The 15,982-nt window shown below is 56.6% G+C and overlaps 1 protein-coding gene across 2 annotated transcripts in view; it reads right to left on the bottom strand.

Moving 5' to 3' along the window:
* Window positions 1-15,982, bottom strand: part of PREX1 (phosphatidylinositol-3,4,5-trisphosphate dependent Rac exchange factor 1) — a 172,913-nt gene that overhangs the window by 104,429 nt on the left and 52,502 nt on the right. Inside the window, exon 2 of one of the 2 annotated variants that reach the window (XM_045832969.1) lies at window positions 347-418. The exons of the other annotated variant lie outside the window; for it this stretch is intronic. Within the exon in view, the coding sequence (XP_045688925.1) occupies window positions 347-418 (72 nt within the window). The remainder of the gene's footprint in view (window positions 1-346; window positions 419-15,982) is intronic. 2 annotated transcript variants of the gene reach the window in all.

The following is a 15,982-nucleotide window of genomic DNA, read 5'->3' as shown; positions in this document are numbered from 1 at the left end:
GGCAGGGGCTGGGGCTGCCAGGAGGGCAGCTGGAGGTGTCAGGCTCCCAGGGGCGCTTGGGAAGGGATTTTCCGCTGGCTCGAGGCCAGAGGGCCTGGCGCGAGGAGGGTGGAAGGCGGGAGGGTCACGTTGAGCAAGGGGAGAAAGTCTCGAGTTGGGGAGTGGAGGCCTGAGGCTGAGTCCTCCCGACATCCACCAGGCGCGGTCTGCTCGCAGGGCCGGCAGGCCCCTCGGGGCCGCAGGGGGCGGGCACAAGAAGACCGAACCAGCTGCAGGCGGGGCGGCTGTGCCCCTGACCCCCCAGCAGCAGGGACGGTGTGCTAGGGGCCCACCCCAGTGTCCGCACCTTGACGTTCTCCTCCGTGAGGCCCTTCTCCACCGAGTCCGCCACATTCTGCCGGATGCGATGCAGGAATGCCTGGGGGGGAGAAGCAGGAAGATGTGAGAGTCCGTGCCTCGATCTCCGGGGACGACTTAAAAGAAGGCAGGGTCCAGTGCCAACCAGGACCTGGGAGGCAGCACAGTACAGGGGCACGGGCAGGGAGTAAGGAAAAACTACCCTGCCGTTCAAGCGACAAATGCTGACTGAGCATCCGAGACCCAGGCCCCGCACAGAAAACTCCCCAGAGCCCTGCCCTGCCTCCCCTCCCACGGGCCCCTCTCAGCCCCGCTTTCCCTTTCCCTTTTTCCTTTAACTTCTAAGCAGGAACACACTCACGTGGCTCAAAAGTCATAAATACGAAAAGTCTCTCTCCTCCACCCCACCAGGCCTCGCTCATGGAGTCTCTCCCCTCCCCACCTTCCATGGGACCTCAGCTACTAGCTTCCAGCACATCCTCCCAGAAGATCCTCATGTACACACACGCATGCACACGCCCATCAAAGAACACAACCATCCAGGTGGTTGTGAGATGAACAAGCTCAGGGTAACTAACGCATACCCAGTGACGGTGGCTGCAACACTGTCGTTTACACTGGAATGCTGCACTGTGGTGGCCGCCGCTGTGCAACAGAGGAGTCAGTTAGCTGCACCTTAAACTTCCCCAGTGTTACATGTCACATGTATCTCAACGAAGCCAGGAAAACCAACACACACACACATATTCTTACTTTCCCCCTTTATATGCCAAATAATGGCAGCGTACGCAGGGCGTGCTGGCCCTGCCCTTCCCGCCTACCACCACTGCTCCCGGGCCTCTCCCTATCGTCCCGCGGGGGGCTCCCCGGTCTGCTTCTACAGCTGCCGGGGTCCTACAGCAGGGATGGACCCCAGTCGTGCTGCCACTTTTTCTAGGGGCTCGGCACTCAGAAACCAAGTCTGTCCTCCGTGGCGTGACAGGTGACGAAGGACCACAGCGGTGGTGCCTGTGGGGATCGGGCAGCGCGGGCCACCTCAGGGGCGGCCGCTCCTCCCCCCGAGTGTGGCCAGGAGGGAAGGCGGCAGGCCCGGTATCACCCGATGTTCTGGGCTTTGGTTTTTTGTTTTGTTTTTTTCCAACAGAAACCAGAAGTTACGATTTCTTAAAAGCAAAGTCTCCCAAATTTTAAACGTTGGCCCAAGAGCCCTGTGTTTTTGTGAGGAACTGAACTTTAGGGGTCGGGCACGGAAGTGGGGGGACCAGAGTAGGGGGTGTGGTTGTCTGAGATGACGGTGGCCTGGCTGCTGCGGGTGGCAGAGCAGGCGGAAGAGCTACTGAGAGGGCCCCGTGGGCAGGAGAGGGGACTGAAGGAGTACGGGGCAGACGGGGCGACGGGGGGCAGCACCGGAGGGAGACTGAGGCCGGTCACGCACAGCGAGCCCCACGTGGTGTGCATGGACTCTAGGAGGCAGGTTGACCTGGCAATAGGCAGGTGGTCACCCTACAAAGACAACCTCAGGGTCCTGTCACGGCCACAGAGCCAGGAGGAGCTACAGCGGCCAGCCAGTCGCCCTCCTGGCAGTGGCCGATTATACCACAGAGGACTCACAAGGGGGGCGGGGAGGTGACCACACATTGTCCTTGTCACAGAGCTCAGCTGCAAGTTAATTAAGGGCACGTCTCATCCAATCATGCTTGTCTGGGGAGATCTCTGCGTGGTGGGGAGACGAAGGGGCCGTCCAGGATGGAGGGAAGCAGGGGAAGACGACAGGTATCGTCGGGTCCTTTCCCGTCACCTGGATGAACACCCGTGGCTGTCGTGAGGAGCTGGCCACACAGGTCTCCACACGGCAGGTCACAGAGAGGAAAGTCCAGGACACCGAGCACAGCAGCCTCGCCCCTGCCCACGCTCACTGCGGGCACTTTCCACCGGTCCCTCCACCTCTGGTTATTTCCCCGGCCCGGGGTCCGCCCCAACGCCCAAACCCTCACCTGGATTTCTGCCCACTCCAGATCCCCACCTGGCCGTCCAAGGAACATGTCAAATTTAACCCACCCAAAACCTAGGTCCTAACCCCTGTCCAACCCACAGTACCAATTGTAACAGCACCTTTGCCAGAGCTCCAGCCAATCCCCACCCCCACCCCACACTCCATTTCCATCTGTCCGCAGATGCTATCGGCTTCACCTTTGACATATCCCCTCCCCCTCAGCCACCCACCTGGTCCAAGTCACCGTCACTTCCTGCCAGAACTGATGCAGTAACCTCTTCCCTGTCCCCCCTGGCTTCCCTCTCCCACCAAAAGTCCTTTCTCCACACAGACAGCCAGAGGGATCCTTTAAATATGTAAATCAGATCCTGTCAACCCATGGCTTTCAACCCTCCAGGGCTCCTTCCACAGCCCAGAAGGTCCCTTGACTTTGTCCCAGTTAATCTGTCTGAACTCTCGCCTTCCAGCATTCCACCCCCCCACCCCGCCCCTCAATCATCTTCGGCCACACCCCCATTCTCTCTGTCCCTTCCACCTGCCAGCACACTCCTTCCTCAGGACCTTTGCACGTGCTCTTCCTACCAGCAGGACAGTCTCCCCCCGCTCTCCCCTGGGCCAACAACTCCCCCTCATTCATCAGGCCCTGGCTCAAATGTCACCTGCGTGAGGTCCTCCCACACTTACCGCCTTCCCATCCTGCGTGCAGAGCGTGTGGGACGAGCGAAGACGGAGGTTAAGTCGTCCGCGCCAGCTCCCAAGGGAAGGCCCAGGTGAGAAGCGGGCATGCCTGGGATGAGACTCACGCTCGTGCAATGACAGAGGCCAGGTTAGGACACTGGCAGTTCGGGTCTAAAGTGCACTCCTCCTCCCTCCTGCTGCACACGGGGCCTCAGGACAGGGCGTCGGCCTCTCCGAGTCTGTCTGCTCTTCCCAAGCCTGGGGACCAGAGCGACACCTGCCCTCCCTTTCCGGATGCATCAGCATAAAGCGAATGGAAGCCACACGAGGGCAGGGGCCCCGCCTGCCTCAGTTCCCAGCTGTCACCCCAGGCCCAGACTGGTGCCGGGCACACAGCAAGAGCTCAGAAACCAGAGGAAGGGATCCCGGATGTGCCTGGCCCAGGGCCTGACCCATGGCCGGAGCCTCAGCTCGGGCCACTCGGTAGCCTGCTGGTTTTTCTTTTTAAAGGGCCATGGGTGGTGGGGACAGGGGAAGGGAGTTCCTAGAGGTTGTTCTAAACAGAGCCCGTGATGCTGCCGGGAAACCCTGCTCCCAGCCTCCTCGGACCGGAGGGAGACAAAGGCAGCCCGGCCGAGTGCTGCCAGCAGGCGCAGGAAGCTGGGCGTGCAGGGAGGCTGACCTAGATCTGGGCTTCCTGTCCCGGTTTCTTCACACGAGCAGGGCCACCACTATTGTGCCGGGACAATGAGAGGCTCGGGCCACCCACAGAGACGGCGCAAACAGGCCAGTGTGATGGGCTCAATGGGCAGCTCGTGACCCGGAAAGAATGGACAGGCAGGGGCCCCGGGCCCAGCCTTCACGCTGCCCAAGGCACGACCGGCTTTTCCAGGCGACTCCAATGCCCTCTGTGCAGGCGGGGGTTGAAGGGACCCTCGGGGCAACCCCTTGCCTCAGCCCTGACAGCTTTGCCACGCTCAGCCCTCGTCCAGGAAACCTCCTCGGAGACAAGACCATTCTCAGGACCGCCGGGCTGCCTGGGACTCAGCCTCGGCCACGGACTCTCTGTCCACGCCCTGCAAGGGCCACTGCCCGGCACCTGCCCAAGTCCTCCCCTTCTCCTTGCTGGGATGATGAGGACGACATACGGCCAGGATCCAGAAAAAGACAAAGAACAATTTAACCAACACCCACAGACACATCATGGCTCCTCTTGGGCAAATCTTAGCATTAAGCCAAATTTGCTTTAAACCGTTTTCTAAAAGAAATGCATCAAGTCCGGGGAGGCACGGACTGCGCAAAGGGGCACGAGAGAGCCCTCGGGGCTGCTGCCAATGTTCTCCTTCTGGACCGGAGCGGCGGGTACGCAGGTGGACGCATGGGCACAGCCCCTTCGGTGCGCACCCAGGGCTGGTTCACTCCACCCATGTGCCTCGAGAACATCCAACTGCCCCCCGCCACGCAGAAACAGGAAGAAGCAAATCGTTACAGAGAGAGGTGGGCCACTCGTGCACCTGCCCTCCCTGCAAGGCACCGCCCGCCCTGGAGAGGGTGCCTCTGCTCACTTCCCACGCACACGTGCATCGAGAAGCAATAAAGAGTACCGGGTTACAGGGTGCTGGACACACACATTTCTGCAAGTGGCACACGCGCTTCTGTTTTCCCACTCACGGCATCTTCCACCGTTATCCACATCAGTGCATGCGGCTGGCAGCACCTGCCGCCCAGACCCCAGCCGTACCGCTTCCCCCGGGGGAGAGGGACGGGTGCACGCCAGCACCACTTCCAGATACCAGCACCCACATCTCTTGGCTCAGCCACAGCCACACAGCTAGAAGGGGCAGAGCTGGGCCTCAAATCCAGGCAGTCTGGCCCGGTGATGAGTCCCCAACACACACCATCAGCGAGTAGCTGTAGGCAACACACTGCACAAGCATAACACTGGGAGCAGCTGCCCTGTGGGGGGCCCCCGGGGACCCGCCATCTGTCTGGACCCTGTGGCCACAGCCTTGGGAGGATAAATGTCTCCCTGGAGATGACAGGGACGGGAAGAAGCTTCGAAGCCACTCTCCGAGACCAGCGCTGGCAACCTGATCACTGAGGGGAGCAGGACCGGGCGCCCCCAAGGACATCCCCATCCTGGCCAGGGTGACCTCACCAGACATATGGCGAAACCTGAGAGGACCAGGGGACCAGTTAGAGGGAAGGGGAGATGAGAGGCAGGGCAGCCCCAGACCACAGCAAGGACAAAGGAAAGGGGGTGCCCCGAGGACCCCACGCCCCCTATGTGGTCTGGGTGGTGGGGGGCCAGGGAGGCAAAGGCCATGGCAGAGCCGAAGCCTGAGTCCAGGTGATAATAATGAAACAGAAGTGACAGCAGCAGAGGAGGGCTTTGCACAGCCTGCTCCAGGCAACACCGCACAGGTCAGAGTTCGGGGAACCCCCGATGACCCCTGACCCCTTCAAACACCAAATCCTATGTTCCATCCACTCAGGCTGTGGGCATTTATCCCTCAGGGGAAAATAAATGTCACACGTGTCATCAAAGTGTAACTTCAGAATCTCGTGTATAATTCTACCACTTGAAGCTCAGTCAAATAAATTGTCCATCTTGACAAAGGAAAAGCATGCTAAAACTGGTTTGCAGGAGTCCATTTAATGATACCAAAAAAAAAAAAAGGCTGTTGATGTATCCCTAGCTGCAATAATAACGCAAGTTACAGAAAAGCACATAAAATGTAATCTAATTTGGGTTCAATTATCTCTACATAAGCATAGAAAAGCAAAGTACAGACTACCCTAAATTGTGTGGGAGGATGGCCAAAATTACTAGCTATCCCCCAATATCTGGTCTCTCCTTTTCCTTTGGAAATAGAGCCCCAGATTTTAGAATAAAGGCTGTATTTCCCAGCTTCCTTTCAGCTACGTGTGGCCACGGACTAAGTTTGGGCTAGTAGAGTATAAGTAAATGTATTATGTGCAACTACTTGAAAGTATCCTTGGGGATGAGGAAAAAGGAAGCAAGGATTCTCTTCTGCTGCTGCTCCTCCTTCCTACTGATTAGATAACAAATGCGATGCCTGGAGGTCAGGCAGCCACCTTGTACTGTGAAGTGGAAGCCATGTGTTGAAGAGGATGAAGTAGCAATCCAGAGGAGTTTATGTCTCTAATGAGAGTGGAGCCTACACATCTGGTCAGAGCTGCCTCTAATTCAGTGAGACAGAAAGAAACTTCCACCCCATTCAATGCACTGTTATTTGGGCTTTATCAATAGCCAGGAAACCTAATGCTGAGAGTGGAATTATTAGTGATTTCCATTTTTTTCTCCATTTCCGTTTTTTCCAAAGTTCGACAACAAACACGCTGCTTTGAAATCAAAGGTCCTTTTGTAACGTAAATGTTTTTAACTTTTTTTTTTGTACAGGAGAGGTTACTGAATGTTCCAGGCTCTCTCTTGCCCAACCCAATTATCACTTCCTCAGCATCTTTCCCCAATTATCACCTCCCTCGGGAAGCTCGTTCTGCATCCTCCTCCTGGAAAACACGTGGCCCCGTGCAAACGGGCTGTGTCCGCAGCCAGAGAGGAGAGCGGGCGCCAGGCAATGCGGGATGACAAGGCTTTCCTTCTGCAGCGGGGCCTCGGAGCTGCCCACCCCCTCCTTCTCCGTGTTGACTCTGGAAACCACAAGGCCCCCCCAGGAAGGTGCCCATCCTGGCCAGCCCACACGAGCTGGCCTGGCGCTTCCACAGCCTGGGGCAGAATACCAGCCCAGCCCCGTCCGCAGCCCCATGCGCAGCCCCATGCGCAGCCCCATCCGCAGCCCCGCTGCAACACAGGCTGAGATTTAAAGCCTCCCCATTCCATTCTCAGCAAGCACCCGCTTTGGGGCAGGCTTCTGCTGGGGGACAGAGTCACTGGCCCAGAACCAGCTTGTCCAGAAGACCCAAATTTCAGATTTGACGCGTCCTCTCCAAGGAAGGTTACCTACTCGGTCACAGCTGCTGTACCAGAGAGGAGTGTTACCAGAGAAGGTAACACTCCTTCGCAACTTCAAACTTGCTTCTTTATGTGGCATCTCAGATAGCACATTATGGATGATACATTCATGTCATTCTACAGTCACAACACAGATACGTTACATTGCATCGTCCCTTTAACACATGGATGTCTTCCTGTGAGCACTAAAACAAGCTACAATCGAGAACTCCATACTGTTCCATGAACATACTAAGCACAATCCTACCTCAGGGCCTTTGCACTTGCTGTTCTCTGTCTGGAAGACTCTCTCCAGATACCCACGGGGCCCTTTCCTTATTTCATTCCCATCTAGGCTCAAATGTTGCTTCTTCTGAGAGGCCTTCTCCCACTGCCCTGTTTAAAGTGGAAGCCCATGCTTCCCCTCCACTCTCTCTCACCCTTCCCCATCCCCCCCTGCAGCACCCACCTCCACCTACACTTATCTACTCCTTTGCTTGTTGCCATTTGCCCCTGCAACGTCAGCTCCAGGGGGACAGTGGTTTGTGCATGTGGCATCGCCCCCACCCCGGGCCTAGACCAGTGTCTGGCACAGAGCAGAGCTCAGTAAAACGGGCTCAGCAGGTGGCTGATGACCAGCTTTTGCCTCCTTCCTGCAACCCCATGAGCTGTGCTGTGAGGATCCCCTTTTTAGGAAAGAAGAAACTGGGGCATGAGTCACCAACGGGGCTTGGGGTCAGACAGACAGGCTCTGTCTGGGTGACAGGGCCTCACCTTTCAGGGTGCCAAAGTGAGGACTAAATGTGACACAGTGAGCCAACAGCCTGACACCTCTGTGTTCCCCTTCACCCTGACGCTGGGAGCCCCCGGACCCAGCTCGGTGCCCGGATCAGAGGAGATGCCCAATTCTCGCTCAACACGTGAGCACGGGAGGGGCGGGCACTTCCGATTCCACGTTGCCCTGAACAACAGTGAGCCCCTTCCCGCAGGCCTCGGCGTAGAAGGCGCCGTTCCTTGACTCTCGGAAACATTGGGGGCTGTCTCCTCCAACATGAGCGCTGGCGCCAAATTCAAAAAGAAAACTGCGCTGTCATAATTACTACACTTTCATTTAAATGTCTACAAAGCATAAACTAGGTCAGTGCGTTGAGTACCAACCAGCTCCACCTACAGCAGCTGCAGAGGCGGAGCGTGTGGCCTGCGGCGCAGTTTGCAGGTTTGCAGTGAGTGACGGGAGCCTGGGCCGGGTCTGCAGAAGCAAACCCTAAGAGACAAGGATTTGAGTGCAAGTAGGTGACTCCAGAGATGATCCCTGCAAACACAGGCAGAGGAGGGTAGTCAACGGAGGAAGGAATGAGATGGAGCGAGTGGTCAGGGCGGGTGACAGGGCTTGACCCCTGTGAGGACGGGGAGCCAGCGCAGAACACACTCTTCTGAGTGATCCACAGGGGCCGAGGGAGCCGGGACACTTACACACCAGTCCTACTGGTCGCTGGTTGGAAGGGGGAGTTAATTCCCTGCAACTTCTGATGTGCCCTAAAAGTGCAGAAGTCGCCCTGCTGGACGGACAAGGCCACCAGCAAAGGACGGCAGGCACTGGCAGTGGAGTCTCAACAGTATCCGCAGGGAGGCCAAGCCCTGATGTAGATAAACTTGAACCCACTGTGTCTCCTAAGGAGACTTCTGGAATCGGACTGGCCCCATTTATAGACCTCCTACTATGTGCCAGGGACTTTTACATTTATCCTACGTTATCTTTGCGTATCACCATTTGGTTTTTCCATCCTAAAAGCAGTTCTGTTGTCCATTGCTTCCAAGTGCCCTGGGGTGAGCTGAGGAGGGGCAGCTTTATAAACAGTAGAGGCCCCCACACCCCCACCACCGCCGCCGCACGAAGCCATTCGCCGCCTTGTCAGCACACCTCCCTGCCTCCCTGCACCCCACTGCCAGCCACGTGGCCTCGGTGAGTCACCCAACTTCCCTATTTCCTCATCCAAAAAAAAAAAAAAAAGAGGCAGCCGAGGAGATTTCAGCAAGATGATTCAGGTAAAAACTCTGTAACTACGTAGACTTCCTGGAAGAGGTGGCACAAGGGCTGGGCGAGGGAGGTGAACTGGACCACGAAGGGCAACGAGGAGTTGCTTATGATTAAATTCCAGGGGGAGAAAGCCGTCATCCGGTACCACCCACGCTGGCGAGCGTTCCCCAGGCCCTCCCGTGCACCAGGCAGCAAGCTGGGCACCGGAGACACAAAACATGACCTTGTCATGGGGGGCAGAGGGCCAGGCATCCATTCCTGCATTCGCCCATTCGGTCAACACGGACGGCACACCACTACCAGCCGGGCACCGTGCTTGGAGCCAACAACACATCGGTGAATGAACAAATCAGATCGATTCCCGCCTCACAGAGCAGTGGCAAGACAGAACAGAAATAGGTTTTAGAATAAAATGGCAGGGAGGGATGAGTGCTATGAAGAAAAATAAAGCAGGAGGGAGAACAGAGAGGGACAAGGGTGGAGGGTAGCTGTCAGATGTTCCGACAAAAGCTCTTGGAGATGACATTTGAGCAGTGTTGACCCCTCACCCCCAAAAATCTGTACCAAGAAGGGCTTGTGGTGGCTGCATGGGCTCATTTAAAAACAGAGCCTAGCAGCCACCGCTGAACAGGGGCCTCTCATGCAAGCCGTGCTCCAGGGAGAGGCCCCCACTGACCTGTCCACCTCCCACAGTGCCTACCTGCCTGCCTGCACTGTCCTCCTGGCCTCTGAGCCAACCCTTATAAAGAAAGTCCTGGAATCATATTTCAACCAATAGGACTAAAGTTTTCCCTGTCCAATCAGGGCTGTGCAGCTGGAGCCTCATTAACATCTTCACTGACCAATCAGAGTGGCTCCATTCCACTTATTGGCCCAATCAAACTGTGAGGATTTGGAGTCCTCCTTTGCATGAGGACAGAACAATCAGGGACCAGAGGCAGGAACTTCTCTTTCTATAAGTCAGCTCCCCTGTGGCTCAGGAAGCCCACCCAAGGCTGAGTTTCTTGGACTGGACCTGTGACACTGGGGCTGTCTCAGCAGAGCAAAGCAGCCTTAGGGAGTGGGCTAGAGCAGAGCGGTGCTCTCTGCTAGACAGAGGTCCCCCAGGGCCACCTCACAGCCAAAGCCGTGCCAACCCAAAGCCGTGCCATACTGTAACTGGGCTGTAACACGACTGAGCCGTATCACAGCCCTGCTACACCACCACAGAGAGGTTTGCACTGAGCAGTTTCCCCCTTCATCTCCACCCACGGCGAGGACTCCCACTGGCACTGAATAGGCGCCAGTGACCACCGGTTCACAGCGCCCATTCTGGGACTGAGGAGAGGGCACCATTGCATGCGTGTTTGAGGGAAGGGCATTCTGGGTAGAGGGAACGTCAGTGCGAAGACCCTGAGGCATATGCGCCCTTCCGAGACCATCCCGACGGAGCTGTCTATCCCTCCTCCTGCCCCGCTTTCTTCACGGCACCTGCCACTATGAACGCGTCAGCCCATCAGTCCATTGTAAGGCTCCCCCTGTGACGTGTCAGTTCGAAGAAGGCAGTGACGTTTGCCTCTCTAGGTCACTTATCCCCAGAGCCTAAGACTGGGCCCAGCACATCATGGACCCTCAATAAATACGTGTCTAACTGATTTATCAGTCCACTGGTGGAAAAACACCCCACCCCCACCCATCCCCACCCAGCTTCTAAGCATGAAGAAAGGTGCTCAGTTCTCATCCAGCCCCCACCACGGAGGAAGCTGAAGCAAACACGAAGTTGCTACAACCTGTTGTAAACAGGTGTGATGTAACCGTGCGGAGAGAGGAACCACAGAGGGGAAGCCCACACTCTGGAGCCCATGCAGACCCTACTCCAGGGGCGGGGCCCAGCCCGCCACCTCCCCGCAGTCACCATTCCTCCAGCAAAGATGAACGCAGTACCTCCTGCACGACACTGAGCTCTCAGTCTCTCTTGGGGGCCTCAACACAGGGCCCACAGGCGTGTTTTGCTTGATCTTCAACGCTTCAAGAAAATTCAGGTCTAAGTTTGAATATCAGATTTCCCATTCAAATCTCAGTTCCCGGCTTCTTTTGAAAAAGCTAACCACTTGTCTCGGAGGCCTTGCAGGGCTGCAGAAAGCTGCAGGAGAGTGGCAGCTGTCATCTCTACCCAGAGTGGGTGCTCATCGGTTTTCTACCACCCAACCTGCTCTTGCATTCATCTTCGAGTCGGGCCCTGTGGGCCCTGGAGTGTGAAACCCCCATCCCAGGCACAAGCCTGACAAGCATGAAGACTGCCACCTCTCCCAATGCCCTCACCCCGGACAGACATCACCAGTGGAGCACAGATCTCTCTCCCGCTGAGACTTCTCTGGGCTTCGAGGCTGCTGTCACCTGCACCCAGAATGTGGTCTGAGGTCCTTCCCATTCTACCCCCAACTTCTCCCCACTCCTCTGAGCCCCTCAGTCCTTTGTCCTGAAGAATGGGCTCATCAGAGTGAGATCAGAGCAGGGCCCACAAGAGTGGGGCCCTGGCTTTTCAATAAATAATTCTCTGTCGTGGGGGCCATCCTGTACCTGGCGGGATGTTGGCAGCCTCCCAGGCCTCTACCCACCAGATGCCCACAGGAGCCCCCAGCTGTGACAACTGGAAATGTCTCCCAACGTTGCCCGATGTCCTGGAGGGCAGGGACGAGCCGAATCTCCCGCAGCTGAGGATGACTGCACTTCAGCAGAGTGAAGAAAATGTCTCCAGAGCCGAGTATTCTGGGCACAAATCCTGGCTCCGTCATTTACTGGCTCTGTGACCCTCAGTGGCTTCTGTGTCTGTTTCCTTCGCTACAAAATCGGTGCTAATGGGGACGGAGTTTCTTTTGGGGGTGCTGAAAATGTCCTTAAATGAGAAGGTGGTGATGGCTGCACAACTCTGAATATTCTAAAAACCCCTGAATTCTACACTGTCAGAGGGTAAATTGTATGGTATGTGAGCTCTATCCCAATTACCTGTTATGTGCACACACAAAGAAAGGTAGCTCCCTCGTGGGGTCCTGTGAGAATTTGGTAAGTCAGGATAAAGTACGTTCATAGGCACAAAATGAGTCTCAGCCTTATTATCGGCATCAGCCCGAGCCGATCTGGGGCTCGTACAGGCGGCCAGCTTCGAGGAAAAGCCTACAGTGACCGAGACAGTGGCGGCTGGGAACGGGCTCCGCTTTGGGTGGTATTTCCCGCCGGAATGTCCCAGACAAAGCCAGCTAAGGCATGCGGGGCCCCAGGACGCAGGGCGGGGTGGCTGGACGTCCTGGGGCCTCTGTGCCCATCTGCGGCGGGACAATGGGTGGAATGTGGTCTTCTCTCCACGGGGCTGACACTTGACATCTGAAGACAATGACTTTCAAGAGGTTTTGTTTTTTCCTGGCCCAACTTTTTTTTTTTCCATCTCCCCACACAATTGTTCCTGGGGGTGGTGGGGGAGCCGGGTCCCCCCTTGGCTTGCGAAGGATTGTGTTTGGAGAGTCAGGAAACAATGCACAAAAGTGAGAGAATGTAAAAATAGTGGCGTTCAGGGAACAGGCCAGGGAGGGGGGCTCAGCGTGGAGGTTTCCTCTGGTCTCTTTTTCCCACCCCCAGCTCGGGCCCCCGGGGAGGAATTCGAGCCCGTGAGGAGGCTGCTGACAGCCACGCCACTCTCCAGGACACAGACCTTTGCCGCTCAGAAGTCGTGTGGAGCTTTGAGCTTAGGGAGTGCCAGCTACGTTCCCACTGCTCCCCACACATGGCCACAGCCCAGACAACCTCACCCCCGTTTCACAGAAAAGGAGACCGAGGTTCTCAGTGGAGGAGGTGCCAGCCCCAGAACACAGCGCTAAGTGCACAGAACTGGGATCTGATTTCTAGGCCATCGGAGTCCCAACACTGACCTTCTGCCACGTCCACTCTGACCTAATCCTGTCCAGTAGGCCCTCACTTAGCATTGTCAATAGGTTCCCAGAACTGCAGCAAATGGCATGTGAGAAAACCAATTTTTCCACGGGCTAACTGATACAAACAAGAGTTACAATCCTGGGCAATCTCATCGCCATTATAATGAAACGATGTTGAACAAAGGGATGTGATTTGAGGGCCTGCTGGACTCTCGGCTTTCATAACTACCCGCCCACCGCCCACTGGTGACGGGGCCGCTTCACGGAAGCCGTCCCTCCCACGCTCCACGAGAGCAGGCACCTTCATCTCCGCAGTCCAGCGCAGGGGCTGGCTTTCCAGGCCCAGGAGGTACAGGGAGGGACACCTTCCAAGGGGGCTCCTGCAGATGCCGCGGGGCAGACCAGGCCCCAGCTGCCCGTGCCCACTGTGCTTGGCTGAGTAACGGCCCCCCAGAGATGTCCACACCCTAATCCCTGGACCCGGGCCTATGGGACCTTAGCTGGCAAAAGGGACCTTGTGGAGGTGATGTAGCTAATGAGCTTGAGATGCAGAGATTACCCTGAATCGCCCAGGTGGGCCCAGTGCAGCCACCGGGGTCCCCACAAGGGAAAGAAGGAAGGAGGAAAGGACTGTGGGGGTTGGGGGGGGGGATGCGGTGAGAAAGGCTGCGCTGGCTCCTGCCGGCTTTGAAGCTGCAGTGGGGCCAGCAGCCGCGGGGCGTGCGCAGCCTCTGGGAACCGAGAAGGCGAGCAGACGGAGTCTCCTCTCGGGCCCCAGAGAGAACACGGCCCTCCCAACGACTTGTTTTAAGCCCTGCTGTGAGTCCCATTCCGGACCCCTGGCCTCCAGACATCTAAGGTAATGAACCTGCGTCCCTTGACCAGCTCTGCGGCGATTTGTTGCCACAGCAGCGAAAGGAAACGAATAAAACCGTGTGGCTGGAGAGGAGTCCGAGAGAAAGTAAACCCCATCACATCTCCATTCATCCCTGCTAACGTGATCCTAACATCCCATCATCACTAGGAACACATAATGCTGGTATACAGCCCAGCTACACGGTTCCTACGTTATCTGTTAGTCTTGTAATTGGTAAGCTGTGAAATGTCTTCTCCCCTCACCCCCACTGTCTCTACTAACAAATATCCATAAGGACACATAATCTGATAACTGTAATTACTATAATGGGTATAATAATATAAGCTGTCCTTAACTACCCAGCTCTGTGCAGTTCCCGAGGTTACACAGCAAGAAGCTGTTTCGTAAGATCAGACGAGGGGAACGTCGGGACAGCGAGTTACCCGAACTACACAACGCCCATTTCTGATGGAGCATGGGCACAAGGACCGGCTGCAACAGGTATTAAGCCCTCCCTGTATGCCAATGCCAAGGGTACATGAGGAGGTGACCACTGTATCCCCATTTCACAGACCCGCCAATGGAGTGAGTCTTGGGGTCATTTGCTCAAGGTCGCACAGAGAGGAAAGGACCAAGCCAGGACTGAGCCGGCCCAGGGGTCTCCAGAGACAGGACTGTTCCCCATGGGACTACAGCGCCTCTCGGGCTCAAACGCTGGGAGATTTCAGCTGGGAGCGGGGGGAGTGGTGTGGCCGGGTGGGGTGGCCAGAGGTGGAGAGGCCTGGATCATTCAGGCCTCCCTGACTGGAGAGGCACTGGGCCAGTCACAAAGGGATGTTTACGAAATGCAAATGAGGTCACTCACGGCCTTGCCACACCCATCAATGGCTTCCCATTGCTCTGAGAATGACAACCAAAAAGGCTACACTGAACCCCACCTCACCGCCACCTCCAAACTATGCTACAGCCGGCTCTCCAGTGTCTCCCAAAACTAGAACATGCTGCCTCCTACCCCCGGGCCTTTGCATGTGCTGTTCCCTCCACCTGCAACACTCATCTCCTTCCCTTTGCCTGGCTAACACCAACTCGCCTTCCCTGCCCTCCCAACAAGGCCAAAGCTCACATCCAGACTCCAGCAGCAACGTGCCCCTTGCTTAGCACCACCACACCTGCAACTTAACCTTGATGCACAAGGTTATTCAATTAAGGGCTGTCTCTCTCACCAGATTGAGAGTTCCCAGAGGTCTTGCTTAGTCAGATCCATTCCTGTTTCACTCACTCTGTTTTATTCATAATTATACAGCCCCAGCACTTACCACCATGGTGCCTGGTATTATTCAGTACATATTGGAGGGAGGGAGGTGGGAAGGACGAGAGGGAGGGAAGGGAGGGAGGAAGGGAGGGAGGGAGGTCCCTCTCCTTGTCTGTGAACAGGAATACTAACAGTGCCAGCTTCAACGACCACTATGAGGGTTGTGAGAAGTGATGCCCACCAGCCGGGTGGTTTGGGAGGCTGGCTCCTCCTCTCCAGGCCCCAGGTCCCCCTGCACAGTGGGGACAATGCAGCGCACTGCTCAAAACCTGCTGGCCTGGCCTCCAAATGCAGCCCTGCTGCAGAACCACTTTGTGACCCAGGCACAGCTGCTCCCACACTCCATCCTCTGTTCTCCATTCTGTGAGCTGAGAGTCGTGGAAGTCCAACCAGAGGATCCCCAAGGGCACCCTGCTCTGGAGTTGGCGGGGCGGGGGGGCCCACACACTGTAACCACTCCCACCCCCACCTTCCAGCCAGACCAGCAACAACCAGCCCCACCACAGACTGACAGGTTGCCAGAGATTTTGCAAGTGAGTCTTTCAACAGCTCCTCCTCTAGGGGACCCAACCATGCATGGCCCAGTGACCCCCGAGGAGGGAGGGGAGAGGAAGGCGGGGGACAGGCTCTGGTGGAGCCCCCACCTACCAGCGGGGGAAGGCACCGGAGCGTGAACCTCGGTTTCCTCTCCTGCAAGCGGAGATTCAAACACCTACCTCAGAAGATGGAACAGATACCAAACCTCAGCTTCAGCCTCACGCCAGAATGAGGCTGCATGACAGGCTGCCACTCGCCTCGCCACCACCGATACTGCTTTATCTGTCAGGACATCGTGATGAACGAAGCCCCCACCTCGACGTGCAGACC

Source organism: Phyllostomus hastatus, unplaced genomic scaffold, assembly GCF_019186645.2.
Source record: "Phyllostomus hastatus isolate PE091 unplaced genomic scaffold, TTU_PhHast_1.1 phas_contig_17, whole genome shotgun sequence".
Lineage (NCBI taxonomy): Eukaryota > Metazoa > Chordata > Mammalia > Chiroptera > Phyllostomidae > Phyllostomus > Phyllostomus hastatus.
The sequence above is the reverse complement of the archived record's forward strand: the minus strand, read 5'-3'. Positions and strand labels throughout refer to the sequence as shown.